This window comes from Glycine soja, chromosome 5 (genome assembly GCF_004193775.1).
Source record: "Glycine soja cultivar W05 chromosome 5, ASM419377v2, whole genome shotgun sequence".
NCBI classification, from domain to species: Eukaryota; Viridiplantae; Streptophyta; class Magnoliopsida; order Fabales; family Fabaceae; genus Glycine; species Glycine soja.
The window spans coordinates 39,397,316-39,424,994 of record NC_041006.1 but is presented as its reverse complement, the minus strand read 5'-3'; the positions used below and the strand labels follow the sequence as shown (position 1 = coordinate 39,424,994).

The following is a 27,679-nucleotide window of genomic DNA, read 5'->3' as shown; positions in this document are numbered from 1 at the left end:
AAAGTTTAGATTGTAGTCTAGCAAAATGTTTACCGCTAATTTAATTTGGTCGATAAATTCGTAGAATACTAAATTTGCTTATATATGCTCAACTAAAATACTTTAAAATTCGTTCAAAACCTTCCATTTAATAAAAGGTGAGTTCAAAATTTTTTGAGCTGAATCCAAGCAATATATTGAATAGTTTATATATAGTTAGTTGCCAGCTAGTATTCCATCTGAAAGTTATATTTTTCTTTTTCTAATTTAATTTTCAGAGATCTTAATGTTGTACCCCTTCTTTCCTAAGTAAATAAAAAGAAGAAAAAAAGTATTATCAACATGCTTTACATTGGATAATGTCTACAAAAAATGAAGTTTCATTGGATTCCACTGGAAAAGACATCATGATTCATGAGGAAACGATAGATAAATTACTTTTTTTTTTATCTCTGTTATAAATATGCTGGAGTATTATCATCGTTTAGATTTCTTATTTCAATTTGCTTGGTTTTTCGTTTCTTTACGATACAAATTACCAATTATAAAAAACTATATTTTGATGAGGGAGTCTGTCATTATCTCTTTGCTTTAGTTGAAATAATTAGAAATCAATGGAAAGTATAAAGTACTTCCTGTGCTCCCTTTAACGTTTTAAATTAATGCATAGCCCAAGTCCTAATTACGAGATTATTGAATCCTTCAAACTTCAAAGGTTCATTTTCACAATATTTTTTTTTCAAATTAGAAAAACACAGCTCATGAATCTCATCCCATACGCATCCCATACCTCATACTACCTAACTATGACGCAATGATCTTAAAATTAAATGACCTTTTGCTAAAAGTCTTTATTTATTTTTTGGTTTGAAAAACCACACCTATAATTCAATTTTCATTTCAACAAAACACTCTATCGTAGTGACTCAAATTTTAGTGACACACTACAAAAAAACTGGTTCCGTGGCTAAAACAAGGGGGAAAGAAGAAGATATTATTAATTATAGTAAACAGCTTCCCTATTTCAAGGTCATTACTCTGTGTCCCCACGTAGAAATTGGTAATGAAATTAAGAATAACATCACCAATGAGGCTGGAGGGTACCTTTCCCATTTGTAAGACTGATCAGGCAAAACCCTTATCCCCAATATCCTATGTGATATAGAAATGCAATGGATTCTATGAATTCTATGAATTCTAATTCTGGAAAAAGATTTGTCTGAAAGTTGTTCTGATTTCCCCTTTCCAATTAATATCCAACTAGTCTAGGGCTCCCTTCACCTTAGCACCATTAATTTTTTGAACCGTGTCATGTGCTGTTCATATCTATACTAATTTCGAGTGTTATGTTGTCCCAGTCAAACTTCACAAAACATTGTTATTTATTAAGGAATAGACCCTTCAATTTGGCCTTTGGTATTTAATTTTCTTGATCATTAATTTGACTACCAGCTGAAGAGTACCAAGATCCCTATTTCAAGGCAACAAGTACCATTATACCATAAATAAATAGAGAATAAGAATAAAAAAGCTTCGCAGGCACTTTATCAAGAATTAAGAATACACTTCAACGGGGTTCATTTTTGGATTCTAAGAGTCCATAACTATTACTGTGGTTAAAAAATATTGTTAATCATAGTTTTAAAAACCTAAGACCGCATGCTTTTCCCACGTTTGTCGTTTAAAGGAAGAGAATAATGAACATTCAACTTCTAACATATTGTCGCTTAAATTGCGCATTAGCTTTAATCGTTTTCAAAAAAGTTTTGTTTATTGAAGGATTAGGATGATGTAATATCTTTTCTCATTTTTCTTTTGTCAAAATGCAACATTCTGACTCAACTCTCATTTGCTAAGATCTCTAATCAGGTTTCTGTCGCTTCATTCATGTGCCCTGTAATTGTAGGCCCATGCATGATGGAGTGGAGGGACATTTATTGTCAAGTCATATTTCCATATTAACCAAAAGGATTAAATAATTGCAAATGATTACCTTCATGGTAAGTGAATTCATGACCCCACGGTTAAAGCAATAGCAGATAATCATAGTATATAATGTGTATTTGATATTAATCTAATAATTCCAGTAACTTGGTGGATTATATACTTTGTGCTATTCACTCATGAGCGTCTGTGTACATTTTTATTACTCCAAATCATGCATCTTAACTAGGTCGCTTTATGCATAACACTCCTCCACGATGAAAAAGAATAATAATTTGTATATTTTTTTTTATCTCAAAATAATAATTATTTTAGATTATTTTACACAAATTAAAATAATAATAAATAAATGAAAAAATAATAATTTTATAAAATTAATTTATATCATCATTAATTTATTTATAAACTTTATTGTCTATCATTAATATTATAAAAAATATAAATAAAAAAATTATAATTAATATTACATTAAAAAATAAAATATTAATTATTTTAGAATAATTTTTTTCTACATGACAATTATATTATAATGCAAACAGAGGAAGTATTAATAAACTTAAAACACATCATCAGTATCATAAATGCGTATAGAAGTTAATAAGTAAAAATGATTGTCTATGTTTCCAAAATATTAAAATGATTGTCTTAGTTATTGATTTGATGGACAGACCGGTTGTTATGCATCTTAACTACAGTCAGTATTCATCCAAATTATGCAGTAATATACTTTTCCACCGGATATGAAGTGATGATAAAAATCTTATCCGCGTAATTATGTAGATCTAACAAAGTTATAAGTAATAACTATGTTTGTTTTTTACATATGTATCTTATCACTAAACAAATGGGGAAGAAAGGTTGTTCCATAAGAATATCATAGGCTAGGACAGGGCACGCAGTTTATAAATATTTATCTGCTAGCATTGGAATATTGCATGCTTAGAGTTTAGAGAGCTCAAATTATATTCAAAAAAAAAATAGCTAGATAAAAATATTTAAGAAAAGTAAAGCCGTAAAGGACTCGTTTTAATATTGAGGATCGAAGTACTGTTTACTAGGACAAATAAAACTGTTTTTATGCCATTTTTAGACATCCATTAGTAATCAAATAGCATATTTTGGTCACACTTTTATTTTAATACTAGCAATTATTTCAAATATCTTACTAGCACTTTTTTTATTTTAGAATAAATAAAAACATGTAACTTTAAAACATTTAATTTAAAATGAGATATATTCTTTTAGATTACATTTCTAAAAAATTCATATATAAATATTTTTAAAACTATAAAAAAGTAGAATTACTTTAATATATAAACTTATATTTAAAAATACTCTAAGAAATTTAACTATCTTCAAAAGAGTAGGTTCTAATTTAATATAAAAAGCTGGATAAAATGAGAAGGTACTATGGTTTGTAATGATTGAACTGCAAAATACAATTGTGAACAATATAATATGCAATTTAAATAATTGCACTTGGATTGTATGGTTGTTGTTCTAATTAAGCAGAGATATGAGTTTCATAGTTTTTCAAAGTAAATATGCCGGCCTAAGTATGACTTATCTAAACTTATTAAATGATGGGTGTACAAAGACCTAACAAAATTAAGAGCAATGCAGTTGTAACGAATATATATATATATATAAGAATCGTGGGAATCTGTGTGACACTAACCTGATGGTTAGGTGGTTAGGGGGTCAACGATAAAAGACAGACATGAAAGATATAGATATAAGCTACAAATTTTATGTTAGTATTTCAATTCTAAATCATTTCTCAATTTTTACGATCACTAACTTTAACGTTAAAATTCTTGTAAGTGGCCACATCGATCTGAAGAAGTTTCTCATAGATTTCGTCCGAAATTTACACTTTCAACTGCGAACATCCTAGGTGGATTGGTGCTAAACAGTTGTGTTGCTCCATCATTAGCTGATAGATTTTAAAAATGCTTTCAATTTGTTGCACCAAAACTAAAGGTGGATTGTCGTAGGTTCTGTAAACAAAAACCGGCTGGAAGCAAAGTTTGAAAGGTCAAACATTATTATAGGAATACAATGTATAACGACTTCTATAACCTACTGAATGTTGTTATTTGGTTTACAATTGGTTTATTAGATTTTTTTTCCCTCAAACATTATTATAAACCTTACAGAATACAATGGTTTAAGAGAGTCACATATAAGCTTTCCAAAAGGAAAAACAGAGTCACTTCTAACCTCATTCCTCAAACTCTATTAAAAAAATATTTGTCAACTTTATTTTAGAATGGATTGAGAAAGAAAATAATTATTATTTTAGTTTTTTAATATAACATTAATTGTTTTTTATTTATATCTCTTATGATATTAATAAACGATAACAAAATCTATAAATAAATTAATGATAATATAAGGTTAATTTTGTAAAAAAAATTATATTAATTTTTCTTGATCTAATTAAAACAACCTAAGACTGACAATATCTTGGGACAGTAATTGTTCTTATTATTTCATGTGTATAATTACACATTTAGATTTCATTTTAGAATATTCCCAATCATTAAATTTCAATTTTGAAATTTATCATTTCTCATACTCAAAGCATTCGTGATTCTTATTCAGAGAAGTAAATACTAGAAAAGAACTTTTGAATGATACTCACCCACGCTTAATGTGCAGCATTATTTCAGCATATGGAATAATCAGAGAGTATAATTGATTGGTGTTTGAGTTTCATCATCAAGATGCGTGAACTCTTCAGTAATTCTTTTTGCTGCCTACACGAAGAGCTATTCAGTAATTAGGGGAATGTATTTTTCTCCTTTGATACTTTCTTTACTTCATTAGTTTGAGATGTTTTTAATTTTTTCCACCGTTGGGATAATCACTGTAGTTGCGGTGCCACCATCGTGTGGAACACTGAATAAGTTATCATAAGGTACCGAGCATGCACATTATAATTAATTTAATTTTAATTTTAGCTACACTTTTTTACTCTTCTTTCTTTCTCTACTTTTTAAAAGCTGAGTTTTTTCAGATTTCATTTCTTATATTGTTTTAACACTATTTTTTATCTTTGTTTTTATTACCTTTCTCATTTGTTTTCTCTCTTCGCCTGGTATGTATCTCAAATCCTTCCGTAGGGAGGTGAGAGAATCATTTTTAACCTTTTCGAGGGCATAGTGAACTCGACTATCCTATACTTTTAAAATGAACTACGCGGGCATAGTTTCAAATCTAACTAGTAAAATTTAATTTTATAGATAAATTTATCCATCCCAACTTGTTTTCTTGATGGATTAACCATGACAGATCAAAATGGGAAGCTAGTCAGACTGTCCAATCCGCATAATAATATATACACGTGATTAAGATGAACGTTTTAACCTTTAAGGACGTGCCTGACATGATAAATGACGTTAGACGACCTGTGCTGTACTACTACAAAGTGACATGCATAAATTCAGCTGTTGATATCACAGATATATATAAAGCAGCAAACGCCTTTTTATTCATAAAAATGCTCTCGAACATTGATTGATGAACTGCCTCTTATTTTTTTGATCGGGATATTAACATGGGAGCAACATATCAAACTTTCTTGCAGCAAGGTTTCACTCTGCAGCACTTATTTCCCCTCGTTGAGAAGTGAATAATCTGCTCAGTAATGTGCTTCTGACTTGAAAGGGGTCGTAAAGTCGCCCATGAACCATAGAATGCTTCCGCAGGTTGTGCAGAAAAACCGTTATTGCTAAGGTCTAGTAATTGCAAGTTCTTTGCCTTACCAATAGCAATTGAAAACTGTTGCGTGAAATGGCACTCGGGAGATGAATTTCTTTGACATGAACTGACACAGCTGTCGTCAAGTCCAGATGCAGCTGCTTCTACTGGAATATCTTCATTATCATCAACTTTAATAGTATCAAGTTTCTGCTCTGGGTTTTGTGAGCAGCTTTTTACCGATAAATCATATTGTAGAGAAGAAACTTCCGTTGGAACAGAATTATCAGCAAGATTAAGTTCCTCAAGGCAGCTGTTCTCTGATAAAAGAAACAACATCATCAAACAATTGAAGATGCAAAAAATGAAACAACCAAATATAATTTAATGCCTACCTGCCAGAGCCTCAATTATGTGAAGAATTCCAGCAAGCCCAAGTTGACACTTTTTAAGGACCAGAACTTTTAGACAGCACTGTGGGTTTACGAGGAGAGCAAATAAAGCATTGCTGCCCTGTATTCATTAGAGAATTTGAACAAACCATGGATAAGAAACTGGTTAAACTCAAAATTATCACCAAAATGCCACAGCTATACCTAAATCTATAAACTGCAAGCCAGTGTTTTAAGGGTAAAGAAATAGTATGAAAAGCCAGATTCTATTTTGAGTGTTGAAGTAATACATAGTAACACTCAAATAAAACCAGCCAAGGAAGCATGCATTACAATAATATTAGCAATAGAAATCTAGTCAAGGCAACAAACCTCAGGCATGATAGGATTTCCTTCCAGGTTCAGCTCTATGACAGAACAAAAAAAATTAACACTGGTGTTTAAAACAAAGTTAAATGTTAGACCACAATATGATAGGTCAAGTTTCACAAACTCTTCAGTTCCTTTGAGCAATGATTCTGCTAATTTTGTTGCTCCTTCCTGCAGAATAATGCCTCTATCATTAGAAGATCAAGTGGGCAAAGCATGCTAGAATAAACCATAATGATACAGTAATGTGAACATGCAGTTGGAGATAGGTTTTACTCACAGTTCCAATACCCGTCCCCCCAAGTATTAGTCCTGATAAAGTTAAGGTCCCTGCAAGCTTGCAGAGGGTATCGACAACTGGTTTGCCTAGTTTTAGACCACTCATATTCAACTCAGAAAACCTATAATGGGCAAATTTAATTTAAATTTATGTATGCTCTAAGAAAATACAATTTATGCAAAGATGATATGTCGAGATGGATGGTGACATTGGTACAACTGATTTTACCTTTTCAGGGTAGAAAGTCTGGACAGAAGATTAATTATAGCATTTCCAGATACCGGGCTGTTGTATCCTGTCAAAGTTAGATTACCCATTATGCTGTAAGATTACTTGTATCTGGGATTTAAAGAGAATGATAGATTCATCATACCTATACATAGATGGGCAAGTACAGATCTTGAGTCCAATGCATCCGCAACTTTTTGAATAGTTCTAGATGTGACACAACAGTTCTCTATATTCAAGCTACAAAGAGCTACACAACAGAATGTAAGTAAATAGAAGTAGGGAGATATCTAAAGCAGGAATCCCCATACAAGCAGATTTGAGACCATAAGTGCATCATAGCATAAATTTGATATAAACATTTTCATAGCTTAGAGTGAGACCATGTATACTAGAACAATGTTGTCAACGACAGATGGCACAAGGCCAAAATTCAGCCATATAAACATGCCATTGAGGCCTATGGCACTGACATGGCAGGTCTCCCTTCACAAATTGTCTATGGCGGTTGGCAAAAAATCCACCACACCATTCTGCCATCATTTAACAACATTGTACTAGAAAGAGGAGGGAACAACATGGCAATCAGCATTCTTAAGGAGATAACTTATTCAAATTGGCAGAGCTTCAGGTCATGCATCTTACCTGTACAGTTTTTTAAGATTGTTGAAAGATAAGATCCACATGCATCAGTAAGACGGTTTCCAGAAATGTTAAGCACTTCTAGTCGAGCAAATAGCAGTGAACATTCACAAATCTGACAGGAACAAGCAAAGTTAATACATTTGCAAATTTGAGATTAGTCATGCAAAAAGAGAAAAGCATTCTTTTATTATATTAATCAAGAATTGTATGAATAGATTATCATTGTGTAAATACTAATTAGTTAGGTTTGAAAGTTATTGAAAAAATGGCCTTTGGTTGGGACAAGGCAGGTGAACTCAGCTGATATTTCGGTGATTTAAGACATGAAAATTTGTTCTTTTTCAGAAAATATCACAACTAACATCAAGTGTATGCATCCATTATATTTACGAGTTAAAAATTTTAAGATATTTTTTCTGTAAAAAAAAAGGTTTAGAGCAACCATCATTTCAAACCTCATACCTAAAAATCAGATTTAACAAGATCCAATGTTAGAAACATGGAACAAGGGGAAGAGAAACAAGCAAAGATCAAAAGGGTTGCAAGTAGTATCATACCTGAAACAATGCTGTTGGGCCAAATCGATTGCAATGCAAATCCAGAGTTAACCCACCATAAGATTGTCCTGATGCTGTGAACACCTTTTGAAGTTTTTCGATTGTTCCATTTCCTAAAATATTATCAACTCAATAAAAGGCTAAAACTATTTAATAGATTCCCTCGTTATTTTTTATCTATTTTAATTCTTTTCATGGTTTTAGTTTTCAAACCATTCACTAGTCACCAACAAAAGTACTGATTAACAGACGTAGTTGATGGAATTTGAGACTTGAGAACCATAAAAAATGCTCCTGAGGAAACATACCAAAAGAAAAGGCAACTACTAGACAATTTGATGACAAGGCAAATACTGCACAATCTACGACAAAAAAAAAAACCACAAACCAGGAAAAAAATTGTACCTAACAAATTGTGAGAGAGATCAAGCATTGCAAATGACTTTTGGGAATGCAGTGCATTTATCAATGGTGTAATAGACAAATCTTGCAGGTCACAGTCAGACACAACAATTTCATCATCTGAAACCTGTTGACAATAATAAGCCAAAAGCAGTTGTAAAAAAAAAAAAAGAGAGAAAGAAACAAATTCAATCCAACATCTGAAAATGTGATGGCATATCTGTCAATGTGCAGTGGCTATGAAAGAATTGATACAGCTAAGATCCCTCCTTACCTCTAAATTGTAAAGCTTCTTCAGTACCTTGATGTTTGGTACCTCAGACAACTCCTTGCAGCCGTCTACATACATTTTTATCAGGCACTTGTGAATCCATCCTGTGAAGGATAACAAATCATTTGCTTATCTCTCTTAGAGATAGATAGTGGAAAGCTAAAAATTGATGTTAAATACAGCATAAGCCTATAACTGCCTATTTTCCAAATGATGCATACATCTTCGGATGTCAACTTCCTATGCTTATTGCTTACATAAATTGCAGTTTGCAAGATCAATGAATATCAAGTGATGAGTCAGATTAATGTTAATTTTTTTATCAATAGATAACAACCATCAACCATCTGCAACTAGTCTAGAGATTTGAATATTTATGTCAACATATGTGCAAGTAGTTAAATATATTGAAGATAAATTTCTTGTCAAGAAGCCAGATAAGAAAAAGAAAAAAAAAGGGCATGGCATAAAAAATTGAATGGTGATATCACTGAATAAACAAAAAGAATAAGAATCACATACCATCAACAGAAGCTTCAACCATGCTATTTCCCAGAACTTCCTTCAGATGTTCAACAGTTTCCAGGGATTTTAAATCTCTTCCAGCACATTTTATATGCTCAATAATGGGCAACAAACCTATTCATAAATTTGTAACTGTAAGTACAGTCAAGTGCACTCAGCAGGAAAAGAATATCAACAGAAGGAAAACTGTAATAAATAAATAAATGTATAAAAAGTTGATATAACATCAAAGTTGATAAACAAAGAAGAAATTAACCATAAATCCTGGTTTTGATTAGTTTTTCCCAAATTGTGATATTTTACCAGAGGGGCACCAATCTTTTATTTTATTACAACAAGGAGCAAATGTCACCATTTATATGCAAAGCCAGAATACCCCAAACCCTCTTCCTTCTTATCTTTTATACAATTCATACCAAATTAATTTTCAAGACAACTGGGATCTTCTATGCTAATATTATAAAGTGATAGAAAACACTTCAAAGTAGGAACTGCCTACCCTCTGATCTCTTTTCAGTTGGAAATTGTAGATAATATAAGCATGCAACTGCAGCCTTCAAAGAGTCAATGTTCAACTGATCACCAGTGGCACACAAGGTTGTTTCTACATGTATTAGATCATTCCCAATCCGGCATGTAATATATTGCTGGAGCTAGAAAATACAGAGGCAGCAAGTTAGAAAAATATCAATTAGATGAGCATGACAATTTGGCAAAAGGAATGAACCCTAAATATATTCATACTCATGAAATAACAGTAGAACTTACGTCATTTTGGGAATGATGCAACATGGGCTGGGAAATATCGTTTTGTTTGCCAGAGACATCAGTACCACATTTAGAGCCAATAGGAAAATCAGGTTCAGCAACTATATCATTGCTCAAAGACCTGGAGTGTCTGCCAGTTTTTGTGACTGTATGTGGACTTGAACATTTGTAAGAACAACTGCTTTCTTCAACATTTATTGTAAACTTGGATCCATTCTCTGAGATAAACTGCTATCCCAAAAACCAAAAAGACTAGGCATTCACATGGGGATACTTGACAAAAGCTCACACACGCAACTAAGTGGAGATTTCTTTACCTGAATTTTACAAGGACTGGCTTTAGTCTTAACTGCAATCAGGCAAGTATCAATCAGAGCACAATATTGGTACAAGGGAAAGTTTGGGTCAGAGCAAAGCAAGTAACAAAGAAAACATACTGGCATCATAAGTGGGTAAGTCCTCCACTGGGCAATGATGATTCTTTCTGCTTGAACACTCCACTTCCTCATCATCATCGTCATCATCAGAAAGAATTACACGGACACGTTTACGACTAACAACCGTCTGATGATCGCTGGTTTGATTTTTCAGACTACTGGGTGACTGCTCATCTTGCTTGGTAGAGTTGGTAAGACTTTCTTTGTGGCCTGCTTTCTTTTTGGATGAGCCTTTTATGGACTGATAGACTGACATGAGAGGCATGTCATTTTTCATTTCTTCTCCAGTAGTTAGAGTTTTTGATCGAGAAGTTGTCTTTGGAAAGCATAAATCATCAGACCCACTGTTTGACAGATAATCATCTGCTTCGGTATCAGTTTCAGAGCAAAAATCCTCCGGCATACTTTTAGCTTCTGCCTCTTTTTCTTCTGATTTCTTCAGTTTATCGATTAGAAGCTTCAACCTCCTATAAAAGACCACAATTGATCAGCATTAATATTACATGTCCATCAGAAGGACCCATGATAATGGAAACAACATAATGGATTTAGTTCAGAGTATGAGATTTTGGCCTCCAGAGGTTTGAATACTAAATGGATCCCTGAGTAATTCAACAAAACTGCAAGAAATGTATATATAAGGAAACAGATTTCCATGAACCAGTTACCTGGTTTCATCCTCATCATCAAATCTTATCATGTTGCTATAATGCATATTTTCCAAGGCAGAGAGTTGCACATCAGGAAGGTCTGCTTCAACTGCGATACTGCAATATGATGCAATCAAATCAACACAGTTCATATAAGATCATCAAAAGGATGCCAACATGGATGTATTTTTTAAGAAAATCTAAGCAAGGATAAGTCATATAAGTAGTAGACTAGTAGGTGGTCATGTTTCATTCTAGTATTGGCTGAAGCACTGACTTCTGAAAATAACTTTGTAACAGCCAACATATTCTATCAAAACAATGACTTCTGAAAATTTGTAAAAAGAAACCAGTATGACTAGACTAGGTCATCAACACGGCAAGGAATGGAAATTACATTATGGGAAAATTCTTATTCTAATAATTTTCATTCATGATTCACAAAACAATAGTGGTACCCCCAACCAAGTTGCATCAGGCCTGAGGAAACTATTGTGTTCAACTTACAGTACATAGTTCATGTGTCTTATGCAACCAAGTTGCATCAAGTCGAGCATGTTGAGTTCAACATAAATTCAGCTACTTGGAGATTCCCTTATAATTACCAACTATTTCCTCTTCCTTCACTGATTTCAAGAAATAAAATCATTCAGTAAAGTTATATGGATATAATTACCTGTAGCTCTCTTGAAATGCATCCAATGCTTTTCTCCAATTTTCAGTAGAATCGTAAACATTACCAATATTAATTTTCACCATTGCTTGCCCCTATAATCATTATTAGCAAAGCATAAGAATTAACCAAGTGACAACACACAAAAAAAAAAAAAAATCAAACAAACTATTTCACCTACATTTATCTCTGGATACTAAGTAACGTAAGACATTGACATGCACACAAAAATTTAAGCGTTCCATCAGGAACGATTTGAAGTGTCGTGTCACACAGGCAATGTAGGACTTCCCTAACACCCCCCCCCCCCCCCCAAATCTCTACCAAAACAAGCGAGCCTACTAGAATAAGTGAGAACCAAGATGGGCTATAGGCTTTGATACAATGTTAGATTTCAGCTTTAAACCAATTAACTCTAATTGAAGTTGTCCAACAGATATATAAATTGCACCCCGAGAATTGAGACAAGCGATGTAGGACTTCCTAACATTAGACACATGTCTGACTAACATAACATGGAAGTAATTCTTATGTACAGTGAGTATACTACAATAATTTACCACGGTTTTATTATAAAGCATTTCCAAAATAAATCTTACTGCATAGATTTAATTTCTGTGTCACAAGTTATGTTTTAGTTAGATTGTTCTATTACTTAATTTCTCTTTGACATGTACATTGCTCCTCTTTTGAAGTGTCCATGTTTCATTGATAGCAAGCAACTAAATCTCAGAATTTTCATGTTTTGTGCTTATGGGTAATGGATGTATTTAAAGTTACTTCCTCTTGATTTTGTATATAAATTATAGGCTTAATCATATAGATTCTGAAGATTGAATGTATAATTAGTGGCTTGGAGTCTTTAAACCCTCATTTTGCAATTTACTTAAAGCATATTTTGTTCAGCTTAATTCTAGAAAAATAATTGCATATTTTTCAAAAGCTATTTCAGGAAGCTAAAAGAAACAAGTTATTAATTCTCCAAAAATAAGTAGAATCAAACATGAATTCATATTACCAATTATTTGAAATAATCATGGATGTTTCTAAATTCAGATTTGTGATATATTGAATAAGGTTAGGTTGAAATGGAGGAAAAAAGAAAGTGTTAAAAATGTCATAGAATGATGAAAAGGTTACCTCTAAGTTACCAATATTTTTGTACATTTCCCAACTCTTTTTGTACCACTTGATTGCTTTGTTGAATTTTCTGAGTTTCTGGTATGATTCTGCAACATCCAGATATGAATCAGCCAGTCTCTGCCTATCACAGAGTTCACTTGCTATTCTCTTCTTCTCCTTTGCAAATTCACAATGCTAAACAAAATATTGTTTAGTAAGAAAGGTCACACTTAAGGAATTACTAAACATACCTTAGCTTCAAAAAGTCTCTGCATTCACCACATAATACTAATAAGTCATTAAATTATCAAATGCGGAGGAAAACATCATATAGTTATACCTACAGGTCTGCGAGAAATACGTGCATAAATCTCAAACTTCAATATATTACTGAACAAAGTCTTACATTTTCCTTAAAGTAAATCATGAAAGGTTTTCAATTGAATAAATTGCACAATGAAACAAACCATGCTTAACACAACTTCAATGAATCTGTGCTTAATCCATAACTAACAAACCACGAGCATGTGTACATCTGTCCTTAAAGCAACATTAATAGACCAAGCCAAGAAGACTTCTTCACGAGTAGCAAAAGGGAGCAGTAAAAGGTCAAATGGAGAAATTGATACAATGGAACATAGCCATGCAGGTAAAGCATTTGTTTCCTTAACATGGTAAATAAAAATTGATCATACTAAAGAAATGAAACCCACTAGGTGTATCGGAAAAATTATGAATTGTCTCATCAAATCTGGAAAAATTCCAGACAAAATAGCCATTCCAAGACAGACATCATTTGGTTAACAGAATCATGATAACCGAACACAAAGATAGAGCCAATACCTTCTCCCACGCAGAGATCATCCTTGCTTTCTCAACCAGGCGCTCAAGAACTGCATTCTGCTGCAGCAAGAATTTGCGCTCATTTGGTGTCCCTCTGGCAGTGGCTATATCTCTTTTGAGCTTCTTAAGGCTCTGCTCATTTTTCTTTATATCAGCCATTACCTTAACAGCTTCTCTCACAATTTTAATATTCTGCTCGATTTGCCTTACCAAAGCATCCTCATCCTCCAAGCTCTTTGCCAAACCAAGCGCCTTCAAGTAATAAGCACTTGCATCTTCATACTTCTGAGTCCTGTAATGCACTTCACCAAGATTAATATACCCCTTGGCTTCCCCTTGAACATGTCCAATTCTGTTACAAATCACAATATCCGTCTTAATGTGTTTCCTAGCTTTATCCCAATCCCTAAGTTCCATATACACATTCCCAAGGTTGTGGTGGAGTCTACTGCGGCCATCATCGAATTCAGCGACCTCCTCTTCCTCACAAATCTCCAATCCTCTAGTTAAAATCTTCCGCGCCTCATGCAAGTTGTCGAGATCCATCTCCAGCATGCCTATGTTGTTGTGCGCGTCGATGTACTCCTTGAGAAAAGAGGACTTGCTGTTGGGAGGATTCTCCTTGAGCTTCACCGCGAGATCCATCGCGGACTTGAAGTACTTCTTCGCATTGCGAATCGAGTTGTGGTCGTGCTCCGATCGCGAGAAGAGCTCGTGGTAAGTGCGACCGAGTTGCGTGCTCGCCCGCTGCTGCTCAACGACGTCCTCAGCGTCCCTCGCAAGCTCTAAGTGCTTTTTCTGTGACGGAAAAAAAAAGTAAAACTCTCAGTGTTAAAAGGGGAAGAATAACTAGGGTTTTGGGAGGAAGAAGTGAAGCGCTGACCTGATAAATTAGGGCATCGGAGAAGTGTTCGAGGCGGAGATACATTTCGCCGAGGGATTGACAAGTTGGGAGCAAATGTTTTTCGGGTAAATGTTTGAGCGAAACGTCGTAATCGGTTCGGAGCCATTTGAGGGCTTGGACGTACTCTCCTCGGTTTTTGAGTATGTCGCCAATGACGTTGGCCCACCGCGCCTCCTCCCGGTGGTTTCCCTCCGCCTTGGCATTCCGGTACGCCGCCTTCGCCGATTTCAGATCCGCGTCCATCTCGAAACGACGGCGAAAGGTGCCGTCGTGGGTTCTCTCTGAATTTAGAAAACTCTCTTCTCTTCTCTTTTCTTTGTAAGGTGCGATTTGCAAAGGCAAAGGCAAATGTTACTTGCGCCCGCGCCGTCTATTCAAGGTTCGAATGAATTTGCTGTGTCCCGCCAAAAATACTTTCTCCTTGTTTTTCTCTCTCTGTTTTTTCCTTCTTTTTTTTTTTTTTCGTTTTTGTTAAACTAGTTTAATAGTTCATTTCTCTTGTTATTACTATTGCTGTTGTGGATAAATTTTTGTTTTTATACATTGACTGTTTGTGTAATTTGAAACAATAATGATTAGCAAAAATATTTTGTTTACACAATTAGAAAAAATATTTATTCACAAGAAGAAACACTGTAAAAAAAAACACAATAAAAATCAGGCCATAAAAAACAGCAAATTTGATCGCTTTACTTTTTATATTTGTGTAGTTTTGTTCCTCATACCTATAATATTTATAATTAAATAATTTAATCGCTAGATTTTATTATAAGTTAAAATTAGATCCCTCCATTAGTCTCGCATCTAGGAATTTGCTAATAAATGGAAACACGGTGGATTAAAGTAAGGTTTCGCCCTCCCTCTTCCGTGCTTCGTCACAGCCAAGACAGGTTTAGCAGATAAGTGTTTAAAAAAATTAAACTCAACCTATCGCAATGTTTTCTTTGAGTTCGTGGAAACTTAGATTAGTATAACACATGAAAATTCTTCAGGTTATCGTTTATGAAAATAAATGTTAAATTAGCCTTTGATAAAATTAATATTTAGATATAATCTAGTGATGGTTCGAATTACATATTTCAACTCAACTCTAACTTAGCTTTATTAAACTAGAGAAACTCCGACCCCATTCATGATCTTTTCCTAATCAATATAAGGTGGAACAAGTTTATATTCAGCTACAAAGTTTATTTTGTATATTGTGCAGGAAGTTCTATTTTTTTATTCTATAGTTCTAATGAATCAATATTAAATTTCAAATCATTAACTAATCATCATATTCCACAGCGTTGGAAATAATATTCTATATCGGATTTCTTATTGTTTTTTGTTGTCAAATCACCAATTACACCCTTACCTACATGGTTACTAGACACTCACGGAGAGACACATTACAGCACATGTATACTTTTAGTTGGAATATTATCAAAAATGGGAGCATATGGGTATTCACAAGTTCAATTTTAAAATGTCATGTGTATTCGTTGACATCAATAGTCATTTACTTGATTGATAGCTTAATTTATATATATTTATAAAAGTAAACTTCATTTAAAGTTTTTAGAATAATCGGATCAAAACTTAATTTTATAACCCTTGATTTAATTTAATTGTGTAAGCTTTACTTGGATATTTCACCATTAAAATTTTAACTTTATTGTAGCCGTCAGATTGAAACATTTTAAAATATTATTAAATTTTAAAAACAACAATTTACTGTTTATAATTCTTATTACTACTATTATTATTAAATAGAAATAGAGAAAACAAATAAATAAGAGATAAGGCAGTGTTAATTTAAAAACTAAAAATTATTTTTAGAAAAATTATTTAATTTTAGAATATTTACTTTTAAAAATAATTATTTAATATATTTTATTTGATATATGTATAGTAATAATATGCACATATTTAAAACATTCTATATCTATATATCTATAAAAATTACAATAATATATATTTTATTCTTGAATTTTAAAAATAAATTAATTGAATTTTGTATTATAAATAAAATTATACTAACTATATTATAAAATAAAATATGTGAGAAAATGAATTGATAAAAATAATTGTAAACATGTGTTTAAATTTTGAATAAATTTCATTAAAATGCATTTAATTTGGTTACTTTCAAAGGATATAATTTATATAACGTTGGAAATCATGAAATACTTTTCAACTTTAAAATAAAAGGTTATATTTTTTTATTTGTAAAATGTAAAAGATATGTACTTTTAAAGTCTTTTTTTTATGAAATGTTCATTCGTTATCAGAATCGAATTAAAATGCTAGGAGTATTATTAATTTATTTTATCAATTAAATTGTCCCGTTGATTCTAAAGGCAAAGAATAATTCATTCAATTTTTAAATTGATAAATATGTATAAAATTGATTTAAATTTTGTAACTTTTTATAATAACATTTAAATTTTATTCAAAATATGAATTGATCTCATTATTATCATAATTAAAATCATTATTTCTTTTTTATATATTTTATATTCTTCCATGAAGTATAGGGGTCAATTAACATGTGTATTTCTTCATTCTTTATTCTTTTAATTTTGTATAGATAAGCAACGAAGGATAACCATATTAAGAAACTTTAGAAGCATATGTATCAAACAATTGCAATAGATATGTAACATGCAAAACTGAAGTCAAATTAAATTCTTTCATGTTAGTGTTTCTAAGGTAGGAAACTTTAACTACTCATATTATCATAGTTTATTCTTTTTGTTTCATTTTGCTAATCAATTACCGAGTATTAGTCGTTATATGATAATCTTTTCATAGTATTCTTGAGTATATTGTATCTATATATAAACACAAACAATTAGACATCAAAATAATTAAGTTAAAAAATAATAATATTTTTTCCTCCTTTACATCATATTAATTATGTGAGTGAAAAATTTTATAAGTATGAAATTTATCCACATTATTATTATAATTTTTTTAAAATCATTATTATAATTATGTGCTATAAAACTAACCTCGTATCTTTTAAAAAATTAGAGATAAGTTAATTACTTTATATTTTTTTCCTTTTTTTCTTATTCAAATATTAATGAATATGAAATATATAGTTTATAAGAAAATATTTTAAAAATTACTTTAATAAAATATAGTATTTGATATATTCTATTTATTTTAGTTTTTTTTTTTGCTTAATTGTTCATATTGTTTTTCATATGACTTATTTTATTTTGTTATTGACTTTTATTTTTTGTCCTAGGTCAAAAATTTGTAGAGACTAATGCTGTCGGCCAACAAGATTTGCTGTCGACTCCTATTTGATAAAAATCACATTTTTCTCTTTTTGCATATCATATTTTTCTCTTTGCATACTTCCTGCAGACAGATTGAAAGCTTTACCCCATTAATATTTTTTGAAGGATCAATTAATATATGCAGTATTTTATATTCTGTCTTTTTATTTGTTCAGTTTTTTTTGCTTTTGCTTACTTAATATTTTTATTTCTCTCATTTTGCTACTGCAGTGAAAATATCACTAGATATGTCTTATTTAATTATATTGCAATAGTAGTGACATTTGTATACAAATAAGAGATAAAAGTTTATCATCTAATGAATTGAAGTAAGGATTGAGAACCAAATATTACATAACAACTAATCTCAAATATATATATAAAAAACAAACTAGTAGTGAAATTAAAATCAAAGAAAAAGTTACAATAGTAATAGTAAGAACTATTATCTCTCTTAAAAAAAATAAAAAATTAATATCACATGATTGAAACTAATATCTTCAAAATGATCAAAATGTCAATTTTTTAAAATTTTTACAATAATATTATTTAAAATTTATTAATTATAAAAACATAAAACTTAAATACATGTAAACATGGTATTCAAAATAAATAAAAAATGAGTACTCAAATTTAAATAATTATTACTTTATATGTTTAACATATATATATTTTTAATTTATACATTTCATAAAAGTATTACGTTATTATTACTTGGACAAAGAATAATAAAAAATAAATTTGAATAGACTTAATATTTTTTGAACAACATTTGAATTAAAAATATAATTAATTATCTTTCTTAATTTCAATATAATTATATTTAATATCCTATTAAATATTTTAAAAAATAATTTTATTAATATGCATTTTTTTTATATAAATACTAAATGCATATATAAAAAATATATATAATTTCATCAAATCCATATATGGTACGAGTTAAAATCTAGTATATAAGTAAGTGATGATGTGAAATCAACACTAACATATTAGAATATTAAAAAAATGAGAAATTCTCATTATAGTTAACAGAATTTTTTTTTTCCACCTCCATGCACACATCCTGAATTCTCCTATGGTTGAAATAGTTTGTTTCATAAAAAAATTATTATTTTTTGTTTTGGCTGTATCAATATCAATATGAGCAGTAGTTTTGTATCAACAAAGTTTGTTAAAATTTGGATGTCACACTAGTAGAAGCATACAATTTTAACATGTAATTCAATTTAAGGATTAATATTATGTAGTTACTACATATGCGTGCAAGCACACATAGAGTGCATTTAAACCAATTTTGAGTTATAATGAAGTTATTAGGTAAAAGTAGTAAATGAGTTAAAATTAAGGTTAAATTCTTTAGATATTATGTAGATTTGATGTTTGGTGGAATAATTATTTATCAGATTTTATTTATTTTCCAATCAAACTTCAAATAAATTAGAGTTTTTTTCTCCTAATAAATTAAGACAAAAAACTATGAATTATAAATAATAAAAAATAAATTGTAATGTGACGTGTGAATCCTTTTAATATATACACATTAATTTATATGCATATTTTTTCATTCACAAACCTCAACTTAATATTTATTTAAAGAGACCAAATTCAATACCATTCAAATCAATAATTTAATGGATAAAACATGACTTTTATCATGCAAAACCAAAGCCAAAACCCTAAGTTAGCATACATCAAGTGTCAACTATTTAATAATAAGAGTCAAAGAAAAATTTAAAGAGAAAGTTTTAAAGCTAAATACATCTAGGATAATTTCAAATTAATGTCAATTACGCCATATTAATAAAAAATTTGACGGGACAGATCTTTGAAAAGAAAACATCTTTCCAGTTGCCATAACAAGGAAACATTTTCATTCATACCGTAGTATTTACACGTAACTTCATAGGTATAAAGAAAAGATGGGATACATGTAACTATTAAAAAGACTAGTAAAACCTTTGATATCCCACCCCTTATCCTAAACAAAAAAATAAGGGAAAAAAAAAACTAGTGAAATTGTACTATCGTATTTTCTCCTGAATAAATCTTCATTTCTTCTTGATACTCTGTTCAATCATTTCTAACTTTATTCTCAACTCACCCTCAGATTCAGATGAGGAAACAATGTTGGGAAAACCAAAGAAGCTTTCTATTTCTGAGAACTCACAGTCGAGTAATATGTCCAATTTTCAGATGCAAATGAGGATTGACTCCCTCTATAAAATCCTGATTCAGCAGACATGAATGAAACCATAGAAAACTTATTCTCATTGAAGTCAGTTGTTGTTGCAGGAACATGACTGCTTTCGGAAGTCCAGTGCATTCTCATGATCAAACCTGGTCAATATCCATGTTATCAAAGTTTTCTTTTCCTAAATCATCAGCCACAACCACAGTTGTGGTCGAATGTTTTGAGCTTCCTTTGCATTTTTGCCAACTCCAGCTTTCTCTGTTGGTTCTAACCCGAGAGTGTGTATTGTTTGGAGAAACCAAATGATCAATTGCAATGCAAGGTTTCCAATCAAGAGATCAATAACAAATCTATTAACTCAGCTATGAATTTAACATTATGGCCAGCAAGTTCAAGTTGCTCAACCATTTCACTTGATATCGAGACAGCACCATCACTCTCAAGATAGAATATGAAATGGATATTTCTCGCTCGTCCTACACACAAATGTCAAGGCTCAATAAATTTAAATTAGAGTTGTAACATAGTATAAATGAGCTGTAAGTTGTACTGACCATGAGCTATCCGCAGAATTAATGATACAGAATTCTCATTGGAAGCTCACTGGTGTCACCAAGACCCATTGAAATGTCTCCTTTATGTGCACTTGCACGACCTTCTGATAGCATACAACGACTTTCAAAGGCTCCAAATTTGGGAAGAACAATATCTAACAATGGAAAAAAACCATTATTTGTTGAACCATTCATTTGAAGAAATGGGTCCATCGGCTGACAATCTTTGGGATGCTGGGACTAGACATTTCTCAATAAATGATTACATTTCTGGATCTATTACTTTTGAAAGAACAACAGTTTTTATACCCTGTAAAGTCAAATATTGTTGAACCCAATAATATCAATAATAGCTTGTAGAAAAAACTTAGTTATTAATTATCTTATACTTACAGATGAAACTTTCTTGTATATCTGAGCTGAGTTTCTACATTCACTATAAGGATATTCAGAAGTCACCAACTCCAGTATGCACATACCAAATGAATATATGTCAGCTAATTCATTGTAATTTTCATCATACAGCTCAGGTGCCATGAACTCCGGGGTTCCTACCAAGATTAATGTACGTGTAGATATTACAAGTAGAGGGGATTAATGTGTAAATAGAACAAATAGAGACATAAAACAGCATTGGGAATAAAGGTCTATTCCTATTCCTATAGCTATGAGATGAGAAAATGATTAAATTTAGATTAACGTTTTAACTATGCAAAGGATCAACACATAATAACGGAAAAAGAAAGTACAGGGAAACAAAAGAGTATACCAATTATACTCTTGGAATTACTTCGCTCCAAGAAAGTTGTCAGGCCCAAATCCCCAATTTTAACTTCTCCTTGGTGGCCATTGATAAATATATTATCACCTTTCAGGTCCCTATGCATAACGGGTGGGTTATGACTGTGGGGATAGTTTAAACCCATTAAAATCTGTCTTGCCCATCCTTTAATAGCCTTCAAGTCAACCTTAATTCTTGTGTTTTTTTACGAAACCTGGTCTACGGTTTGTCCGTGTAGCCCTAATATTCCTCAATTCCATTAATTCTTAACAAATTAGTATTTACAAAAGAGAGTCATTTTAACTATACACGAAATTCTCGATTAATAATTAGGTAAAAATATATTGGATTTAGTTGGAGGAATTCATAAATTTAGGGAATTGATTACTATACCAGTAATAAATTCTACAAAAAATCAAAATATAAAAAGAACAAACACAAATAGATACTAATAATATTTACATTTACGATCAAATAGATCTCATTACTAATACTATACTATTACTAAATAATAATAGAATAGAAAGAATTTGTAAATTTTTATCCGAAGATATTAATATTCGATAGAATAATAATAATAGTAGTATATTCAGATACTAGTCTAAAAATTTTATACTTTAGAATTTATACTTTACACTAATAATTAATACTAATCCGGTATATTTTTCACATTCTAAGGAGTACTTTTTTATGTTTTTTCTTTATGAATATGATGTTTTTTGGATATTTCTAATAATATTAAGTTTCATTCCTATTCTGGCATTTTTAATTTCTGGAACTTTAGCCACAATTAGCAGGGATCAAAGAAACTTTTTAGTTATGAATCGGGAATAGAACCAATAGGCGATGCTTGGTTACAATTTCGAATTCATTATTATATGTTTCTCTCATTTTTGTTGTTTTTAATGTTGAAATGGTTTTTCTTGGACAATGAGTTTCGATGTATTAGGGGTATATGTATTTATAAAAGCTTTTATATTGGTGCTTATCCAAATTGTTGGCTTAGTTTATGCATGGCGGAAGGGGGCATTAGAATGGTCTTAATTCTTGACTATTTAGACAATTAGGAAAAAAAAATTAGTTGATCAAACAACCAAAAATATAGTTATTTCAACTACATTAAATGATCATTTAAATTGGTCAAGATTATCGTTTATAGTTACTTCTCTACTAGTTGTTCCTTTATTGAATTTGCTTCATTAATAGGATCATAATTCAACTTTGATCGTTATGGACCAGTATCAGGATTAGTCCTCGGCAGACAGATCTAATTTTAACTGTGGGCACAATCATTATAAAAATGACAACTATCTACTTGGAATCATGTTTTCTTAGGATTATTTTAAATGTACAATTCCATTTTGATAGCAATATTCCATTTCAGTTGAAAAATACACTCAAATGTTTGGGGTAGTATAAGTAATTAAGGGATAGTGGATCATATTACGGGGAAATTTTGCGCATCCATAATCACGCATTGCATCCACTAACAGAAAGGTTGATTTCACAATAAATAGCACAAAGAAATTAATAATATGTATAAAAGGGATGGTCAACATACTGTTTGAGGCTACCCGAAGTAAACAACTCGTCTTGCGCTTGTCATCAAAATCCAGGAATTGTAGAACCTGACTGCGTTATTGTGCTTTAATGAACTCAGGAGATGCACTTCTGAGTACAGTCTCTCTAAGTCAGCCGGTGACTTTAACACCTCGTCAATCTGAACCAGGCTCCACGAAACTTCAATTCCATTGACTTTTCATCAAATGCTTTGTAACTGATTAATCAAGAATTATGGAAAAAACATATATAGTTAGAAACAAACAAGGTCAACTCCAATAACAAAACTATTCTTCGTCTTAAACCACAAAACACATTGCATATATCCTATGGCGCTTAGCAGTAAAAAAAATGATTTAATTTCAGCATAGCAAAAACAGTTCATGATCAAGTAAAAGTATTATCTTGTAAATAATGATGCTGGCAAATAATCAAAATCAATAAAGAAACATGTATGTTAAGAAAGCAAAAAACAATGGATACACGGTTTTGAAGGCTCCTTTGCCGATCACTTTTTTGTACCGTTATGAATGCAAAAGGCAGAATTAGCTTACTGCATTGAGATTTTTGTCCCAAAGTGAAAAAATAAAGAGAGAAGAAACAATTAACAATCATATTACCTTGATGTAGCGACAAGTTGGATCAATGTCAAGGACATCAGGATCAGGGGGCTCCAAATGCCCTGCACCCGTCAAACTCATCTAAAGCGCAATGTAATCCAAATCAGCATTCAATTTGAAATTACCTTCAGAATCAAAATCAATAATAATAGACGACAGTTCGTTAGGTGTCAAACTTTCAACAAATAATGGCATGTATAATTAAAGTTGTTAATTAATAATTAATAAATGTAAGAAAGCCAAATCCAAAATCCTAAAGCACCAGGAGGAAGAAGATGAATTTCAACAATGCATCTAGTTCCAGTCACAAAACTTCAAGAAGAAAAAAAAAAAGGAATCCAGCTCAATTCACTTTTTATCTTATGAGAACTTATTTGTGAGAAGAAATCAGAGAAAAGAAAAAGAAATAAGAAGTTACAGAATGCAGCATAAAATAATTTCAAATTTTTTCATAAAATAAAAGAATTTGAAATGTTAATATTTAAGTTAATCAAAATATTTAAATTTTAATTTTTTTTCAAATTTTTATGTAAATATCTTATTTAATTGAAAAGTAATTAATTTTTTTAAAAAAATTGAATTATACTATTAAATTTTTAGATTCAAAAATACTCTTAGAGATACAGAATGTCAGAAATGAATAAACCACGTCGCAGTCCTTCTCTTCTCTCTCTATCTAAAAAGAGAAATCAGAATTCACCACTCTCAATCATTGTTTGTTTTTTTCTCATTTTCTGTCTCCGTCATTAACATTCCGCATCGCCGTCACATCACACACTGGTGACCGTACAGTGTTTCGTCGCTTTCGCCTTCTTTTGTGGGGGATAAATAGCACTCGTGTAATGGGCCTGGCCAAGCAAGCCCATTTACCCAATAAGGTTTAGTGACCCGAAAATAAAACACACAAACCATGACGTTTTATTCAGGTAAATAATTAAATTCGTGCAGTAATAAATTAATTTTTAAAAAATAAAAAATTCAAATTTAACTACTAAATATATAAAAAATATAATAAACTAATCTTATCATTACATTTATAAAATTATAATATTCAAAAATTAATAATAATAAATTATATTTTTTAAAAATTAATTTAATATTAAATTATAAAATTAATTTATCATTAAATTATTTATACATTAATTCATCACATTTTTTATATTAAATTTAATTTTTTTTATTGTTTAACGTAAATTTGTCACCGTCTCAATCAAATTGGGAATTTGCCCTTTTATGTTTGTTCGCGTTTCCGTTTCAAGTGTTTGCGAGAGAATGGAGTTCCTGGACGAGGACGCAAGGCCAAGGTTCGTGTTCCAGTCCGGTGCAGCTGCGAGGAGCAGCGAGCCACCGCACCCGATCCACAAACCTACCAAGCCATTCCTCTTCGCCACCGTTTCCCTCTCCTCACTCTTCCTCACTCTCTCCCTCTTCTTCCTCGAAGCGGAGCCCTTCAAATCGCTCCTCTTCTGGCTCGCACTCTCTCTCCTCGTTGGCCCCTTCGCCCCTCCCTCCATCACTGGCGGCGACGTCCGCGTCGGCCGCGGCGAGGTCGTCAACTTCCCCGATCCGGAGCCCGAGCCCGACGAGGACGCCAGTAGGAAGTCCTCACAACGGCGATCCAGACAGCGGAGGGCCGAGGAAGCCGCCGCCGTAGGCCCGGTGGTTTCCGTCAGCGCGGCGGAGAAGAGAAAAGAATCTTCTGGAATCGAGAAGCGTGCGACGGTGGTGGAGGAGGAGAAGGGGTGGAGCGAGGAGGATGTGGAGGTGCTGAAGAAGCAGATGGTGAAGAATCCGGTGGGGAAGCCAGGGAGGTGGGAGGCGATAGCGGCGGCGTTCGGGGGGAGGCACGGAGTGGACAGTGTGATAAAGAAAGCGAAGGAATTGGGAGAGAAGAGAGTGGATGATTCGGAGTCGTATGCGTTGTTTTTGAAGAAGAGGAAAGCGTTGGATAAGAGGGTTGTGGAGGAGAATGCGGATGAGGGTGAGAAAGTTGTTGATAATGGTTGGAGTTCTGCTGAGGATATCGCGTTGCTGAATGCTTTGAAAGCGTTTCCTAAGGAAGTTTCCATGAGGTGGGAAAAGGTTGCTGCTGCGGTTCCCGGGAGATCCAAGGCTGCTTGCATTAAAAGATTCGCCGAATTGAAGAAAGGGTTTCGGACTGCAAAAGCTGCAGCCGAGTGAGCACTGAACACTCTCAAAGGGATCATTTTTTTGTTTGATTTTGATATGTTAAGGTAAATGGATTCATCGACTTGTAACTTAAACATAATTTTTTGTTTCTAGCTATTTTGAGTTATGATTTATGTTGGCCTCCTTCTAGGTGACACTCAAATTGTGGTTGTGTAACTTTATAAAATGCAATGAACCGATCGAGATTGTGTATTCGGGATCTCTTATAGTGCGAATAAATATTTAATATTTCGACTTGAATCTTGGAACTTTTCTGGTTTGCTTGTTGATTTCATTTTCAGGCTTTCAGCTTGGTGAAGTTGTACCTATTCTCTGAAGTCTTTACCTTTGTACTTTTATGCCGAATGGGTTTAGATTCTAGGTGCCAGGTTTTTGTTATTTAGGCTCACCTTGCTCCCAACTATTTCCCTAGTTTAGTTTGTGGAACTTTGATTTAACTCTTCTTACTGTCTTGGAGTTTTGAATTTTGTGCATGTTCGTCACATAGAGCCTTTCATTTTAGCATCCTATTATGTTAAGTTCTGATTTGTGAAATGCATTTCTATTGGTTAGTGATAGTTTGGGCAATTGGACTTTCAATTACTTTTGTTTTGTGCAAGGTGCCTAGGGCCTACTGTTTCAAACATGGCTAATTCCTTAGTAAGTTGTGTTGGTTTGCTTGGGTTAGACAAAAGTTTGGCCATGTGTTTTATCAGCTGGTTGCTGGCTTTACTAACCCATTTAACATTACTAATCTTTAAGTGGGGTGTGGGGATTGCCTTCTTATCTCTCGCTAAATTTCAGTTTAAGTGTTCCACATCTAATTGCTAGCACCGTATTAGGGAATATTGTTTTCGTTCTTGCATTGTGGATTTAGGGATTATTGGTTTATCATAGGGATTATTGCATTTGCACTCTGCTAATTTAGAAAACTACACTAGCCTCCCATGCTTTGTTATTTTAAGGGGATTGTGTGTACAGTCCATAGTCCATACTCGGTAAATAAAAGTGAGGTAGATGTGTGTAACTTTCTAAATAAGGATAATATATAAAATAAGGGAGGTAGTTCAAACAAGCAAGGTTTAAGTGTATCTAGTGTGCTAACCTTAAGGGACGTCTATGTAATTAATCCTTTATGTCAGATGATCTTATCTTGGAACCAGTTGCGTGTTGGTACAACTGGGTTTGAAATTTTGATTTTAGTATATACTACTATAATATAATTATTAGTTATATGTCAACCAGAGTTCTGAAACTTGATCAGTGTATTTGGCTATTGAAAAGTTACATCCTTTTACAATATTGCTTATAGATAGGTTGGTTACATTTAGTCTCTTGGAACTTTACTTGTCATGGACACTGAATGGCACTTAGGGCCAAGTGGGATAAACACCATCTCATCTTTCTTTGTCTCAGTTTGGTTATTATGGTTTATGTGGATACTGGATAGTAGCTTGCTGAGTTCTGAATTATTCCATACTTCTATTAGAAAATTCAGATTTTAATTCTTAGCCAACAAAATAACTGATGTCATTTAAAGCCGGATCTGGTTTTGCATATTGCTTCTGGCTGACAGCCTGTCATGTTTGACAACTTTAGTTTTTCATATTGAAAAAACACCTATTTTTAAGCTAAGAAAACGATTAGTTTGTTTTATCCAGAACAGTGTTATCAAATAGCGGCCATGGCGGCGCCATGACGGAGTAGCGTTGCGGAAATTTGAAAAAACGCCACCAAATAGCGGTGGCGTTGCGGGTTGCGGATGGCGACGCCATGGCGGAAATGCAGTAATGGCTGTAATAGTTCCTTTTTTTTGTTTTTTGAGCGATAGGTGT

The 27,679-nt window shown here is 32.3% G+C and overlaps 2 protein-coding genes and 1 pseudogene across 3 annotated transcripts; 1 reads left to right on the top strand and 2 right to left on the bottom strand.

The window, feature by feature from the left end:
* Window positions 1–5,148: 5,148 nt before the first annotated feature.
* LOC114413207 (protein TONSOKU-like) lies at window positions 5,149–15,166 on the bottom strand. 2 transcript variants are annotated; one of them, XM_028377468.1, is made up of 20 exons: window positions 14,674–15,166; window positions 13,791–14,588; window positions 12,966–13,142; window positions 11,829–11,920; window positions 11,171–11,269; window positions 10,503–10,969; window positions 10,383–10,414; window positions 10,066–10,293; window positions 9,797–9,950; window positions 9,295–9,411; window positions 8,776–8,876; window positions 8,505–8,628; window positions 8,100–8,212; window positions 7,543–7,654; window positions 7,043–7,147; window positions 6,898–6,964; window positions 6,670–6,790; window positions 6,393–6,560; window positions 6,024–6,141; window positions 5,149–5,948 (listed from the first exon to the last, which is right to left on the bottom strand). In XM_028377468.1, exons 1-20 carry the CDS (start codon window positions 14,935–14,937, stop codon window positions 5,500–5,502), a joined length of 3,906 nt encoding a protein of 1,301 aa, XP_028233269.1. In that variant the 5' UTR covers window positions 14,938–15,166; the 3' UTR covers window positions 5,149–5,499. The 2 variants fall into 2 exon arrangements, with proteins under 2 accessions (XP_028233269.1, XP_028233270.1); XM_028377469.1 differs by having other exon boundaries at window positions 9,797–9,944.
* A 4,659-nt stretch (window positions 15,167–19,825) lies between these two features.
* Window positions 19,826–23,932, bottom strand: LOC114411559 (annotated as a pseudogene).
* A 962-nt stretch (window positions 23,933–24,894) lies between these two features.
* LOC114413206 (transcription factor MAMYB) lies at window positions 24,895–26,105 on the top strand. The gene has a single exon (XM_028377467.1). It carries the CDS (start codon window positions 24,909–24,911, stop codon window positions 25,854–25,856), a length of 948 nt encoding a protein of 315 aa, XP_028233268.1. The 5' UTR covers window positions 24,895–24,908; the 3' UTR covers window positions 25,857–26,105.
* The last annotated feature ends 1,574 nt before the right edge of the window (window positions 26,106–27,679 follow it).

Coding starts and splice junctions, on each gene's coding strand:
- LOC114413207 (XM_028377468.1), bottom strand. CDS start 14,937: ATGGACGCGGATCTGAAATCGGCGAAGGCGGCGTACCGGAATGCCAAG. Junction 11,270..11,828: donor GCATTTCAAGAGAGCTACAG/GTAATTATATCC, acceptor ATCATATTGCAG/TATCGCAGTTGAAGCAGACC. Junction 9,951..10,065: donor TGCATCATTCCCAAAATGAC/GTAAGTTCTACT, acceptor TGTATTTTCTAG/CTCCAGCAATATATTACATG.
- LOC114413206 (XM_028377467.1), top strand. CDS start 24,909: ATGTTTGTTCGCGTTTCCGTTTCAAGTGTTTGCGAGAGAATGGAGTTC.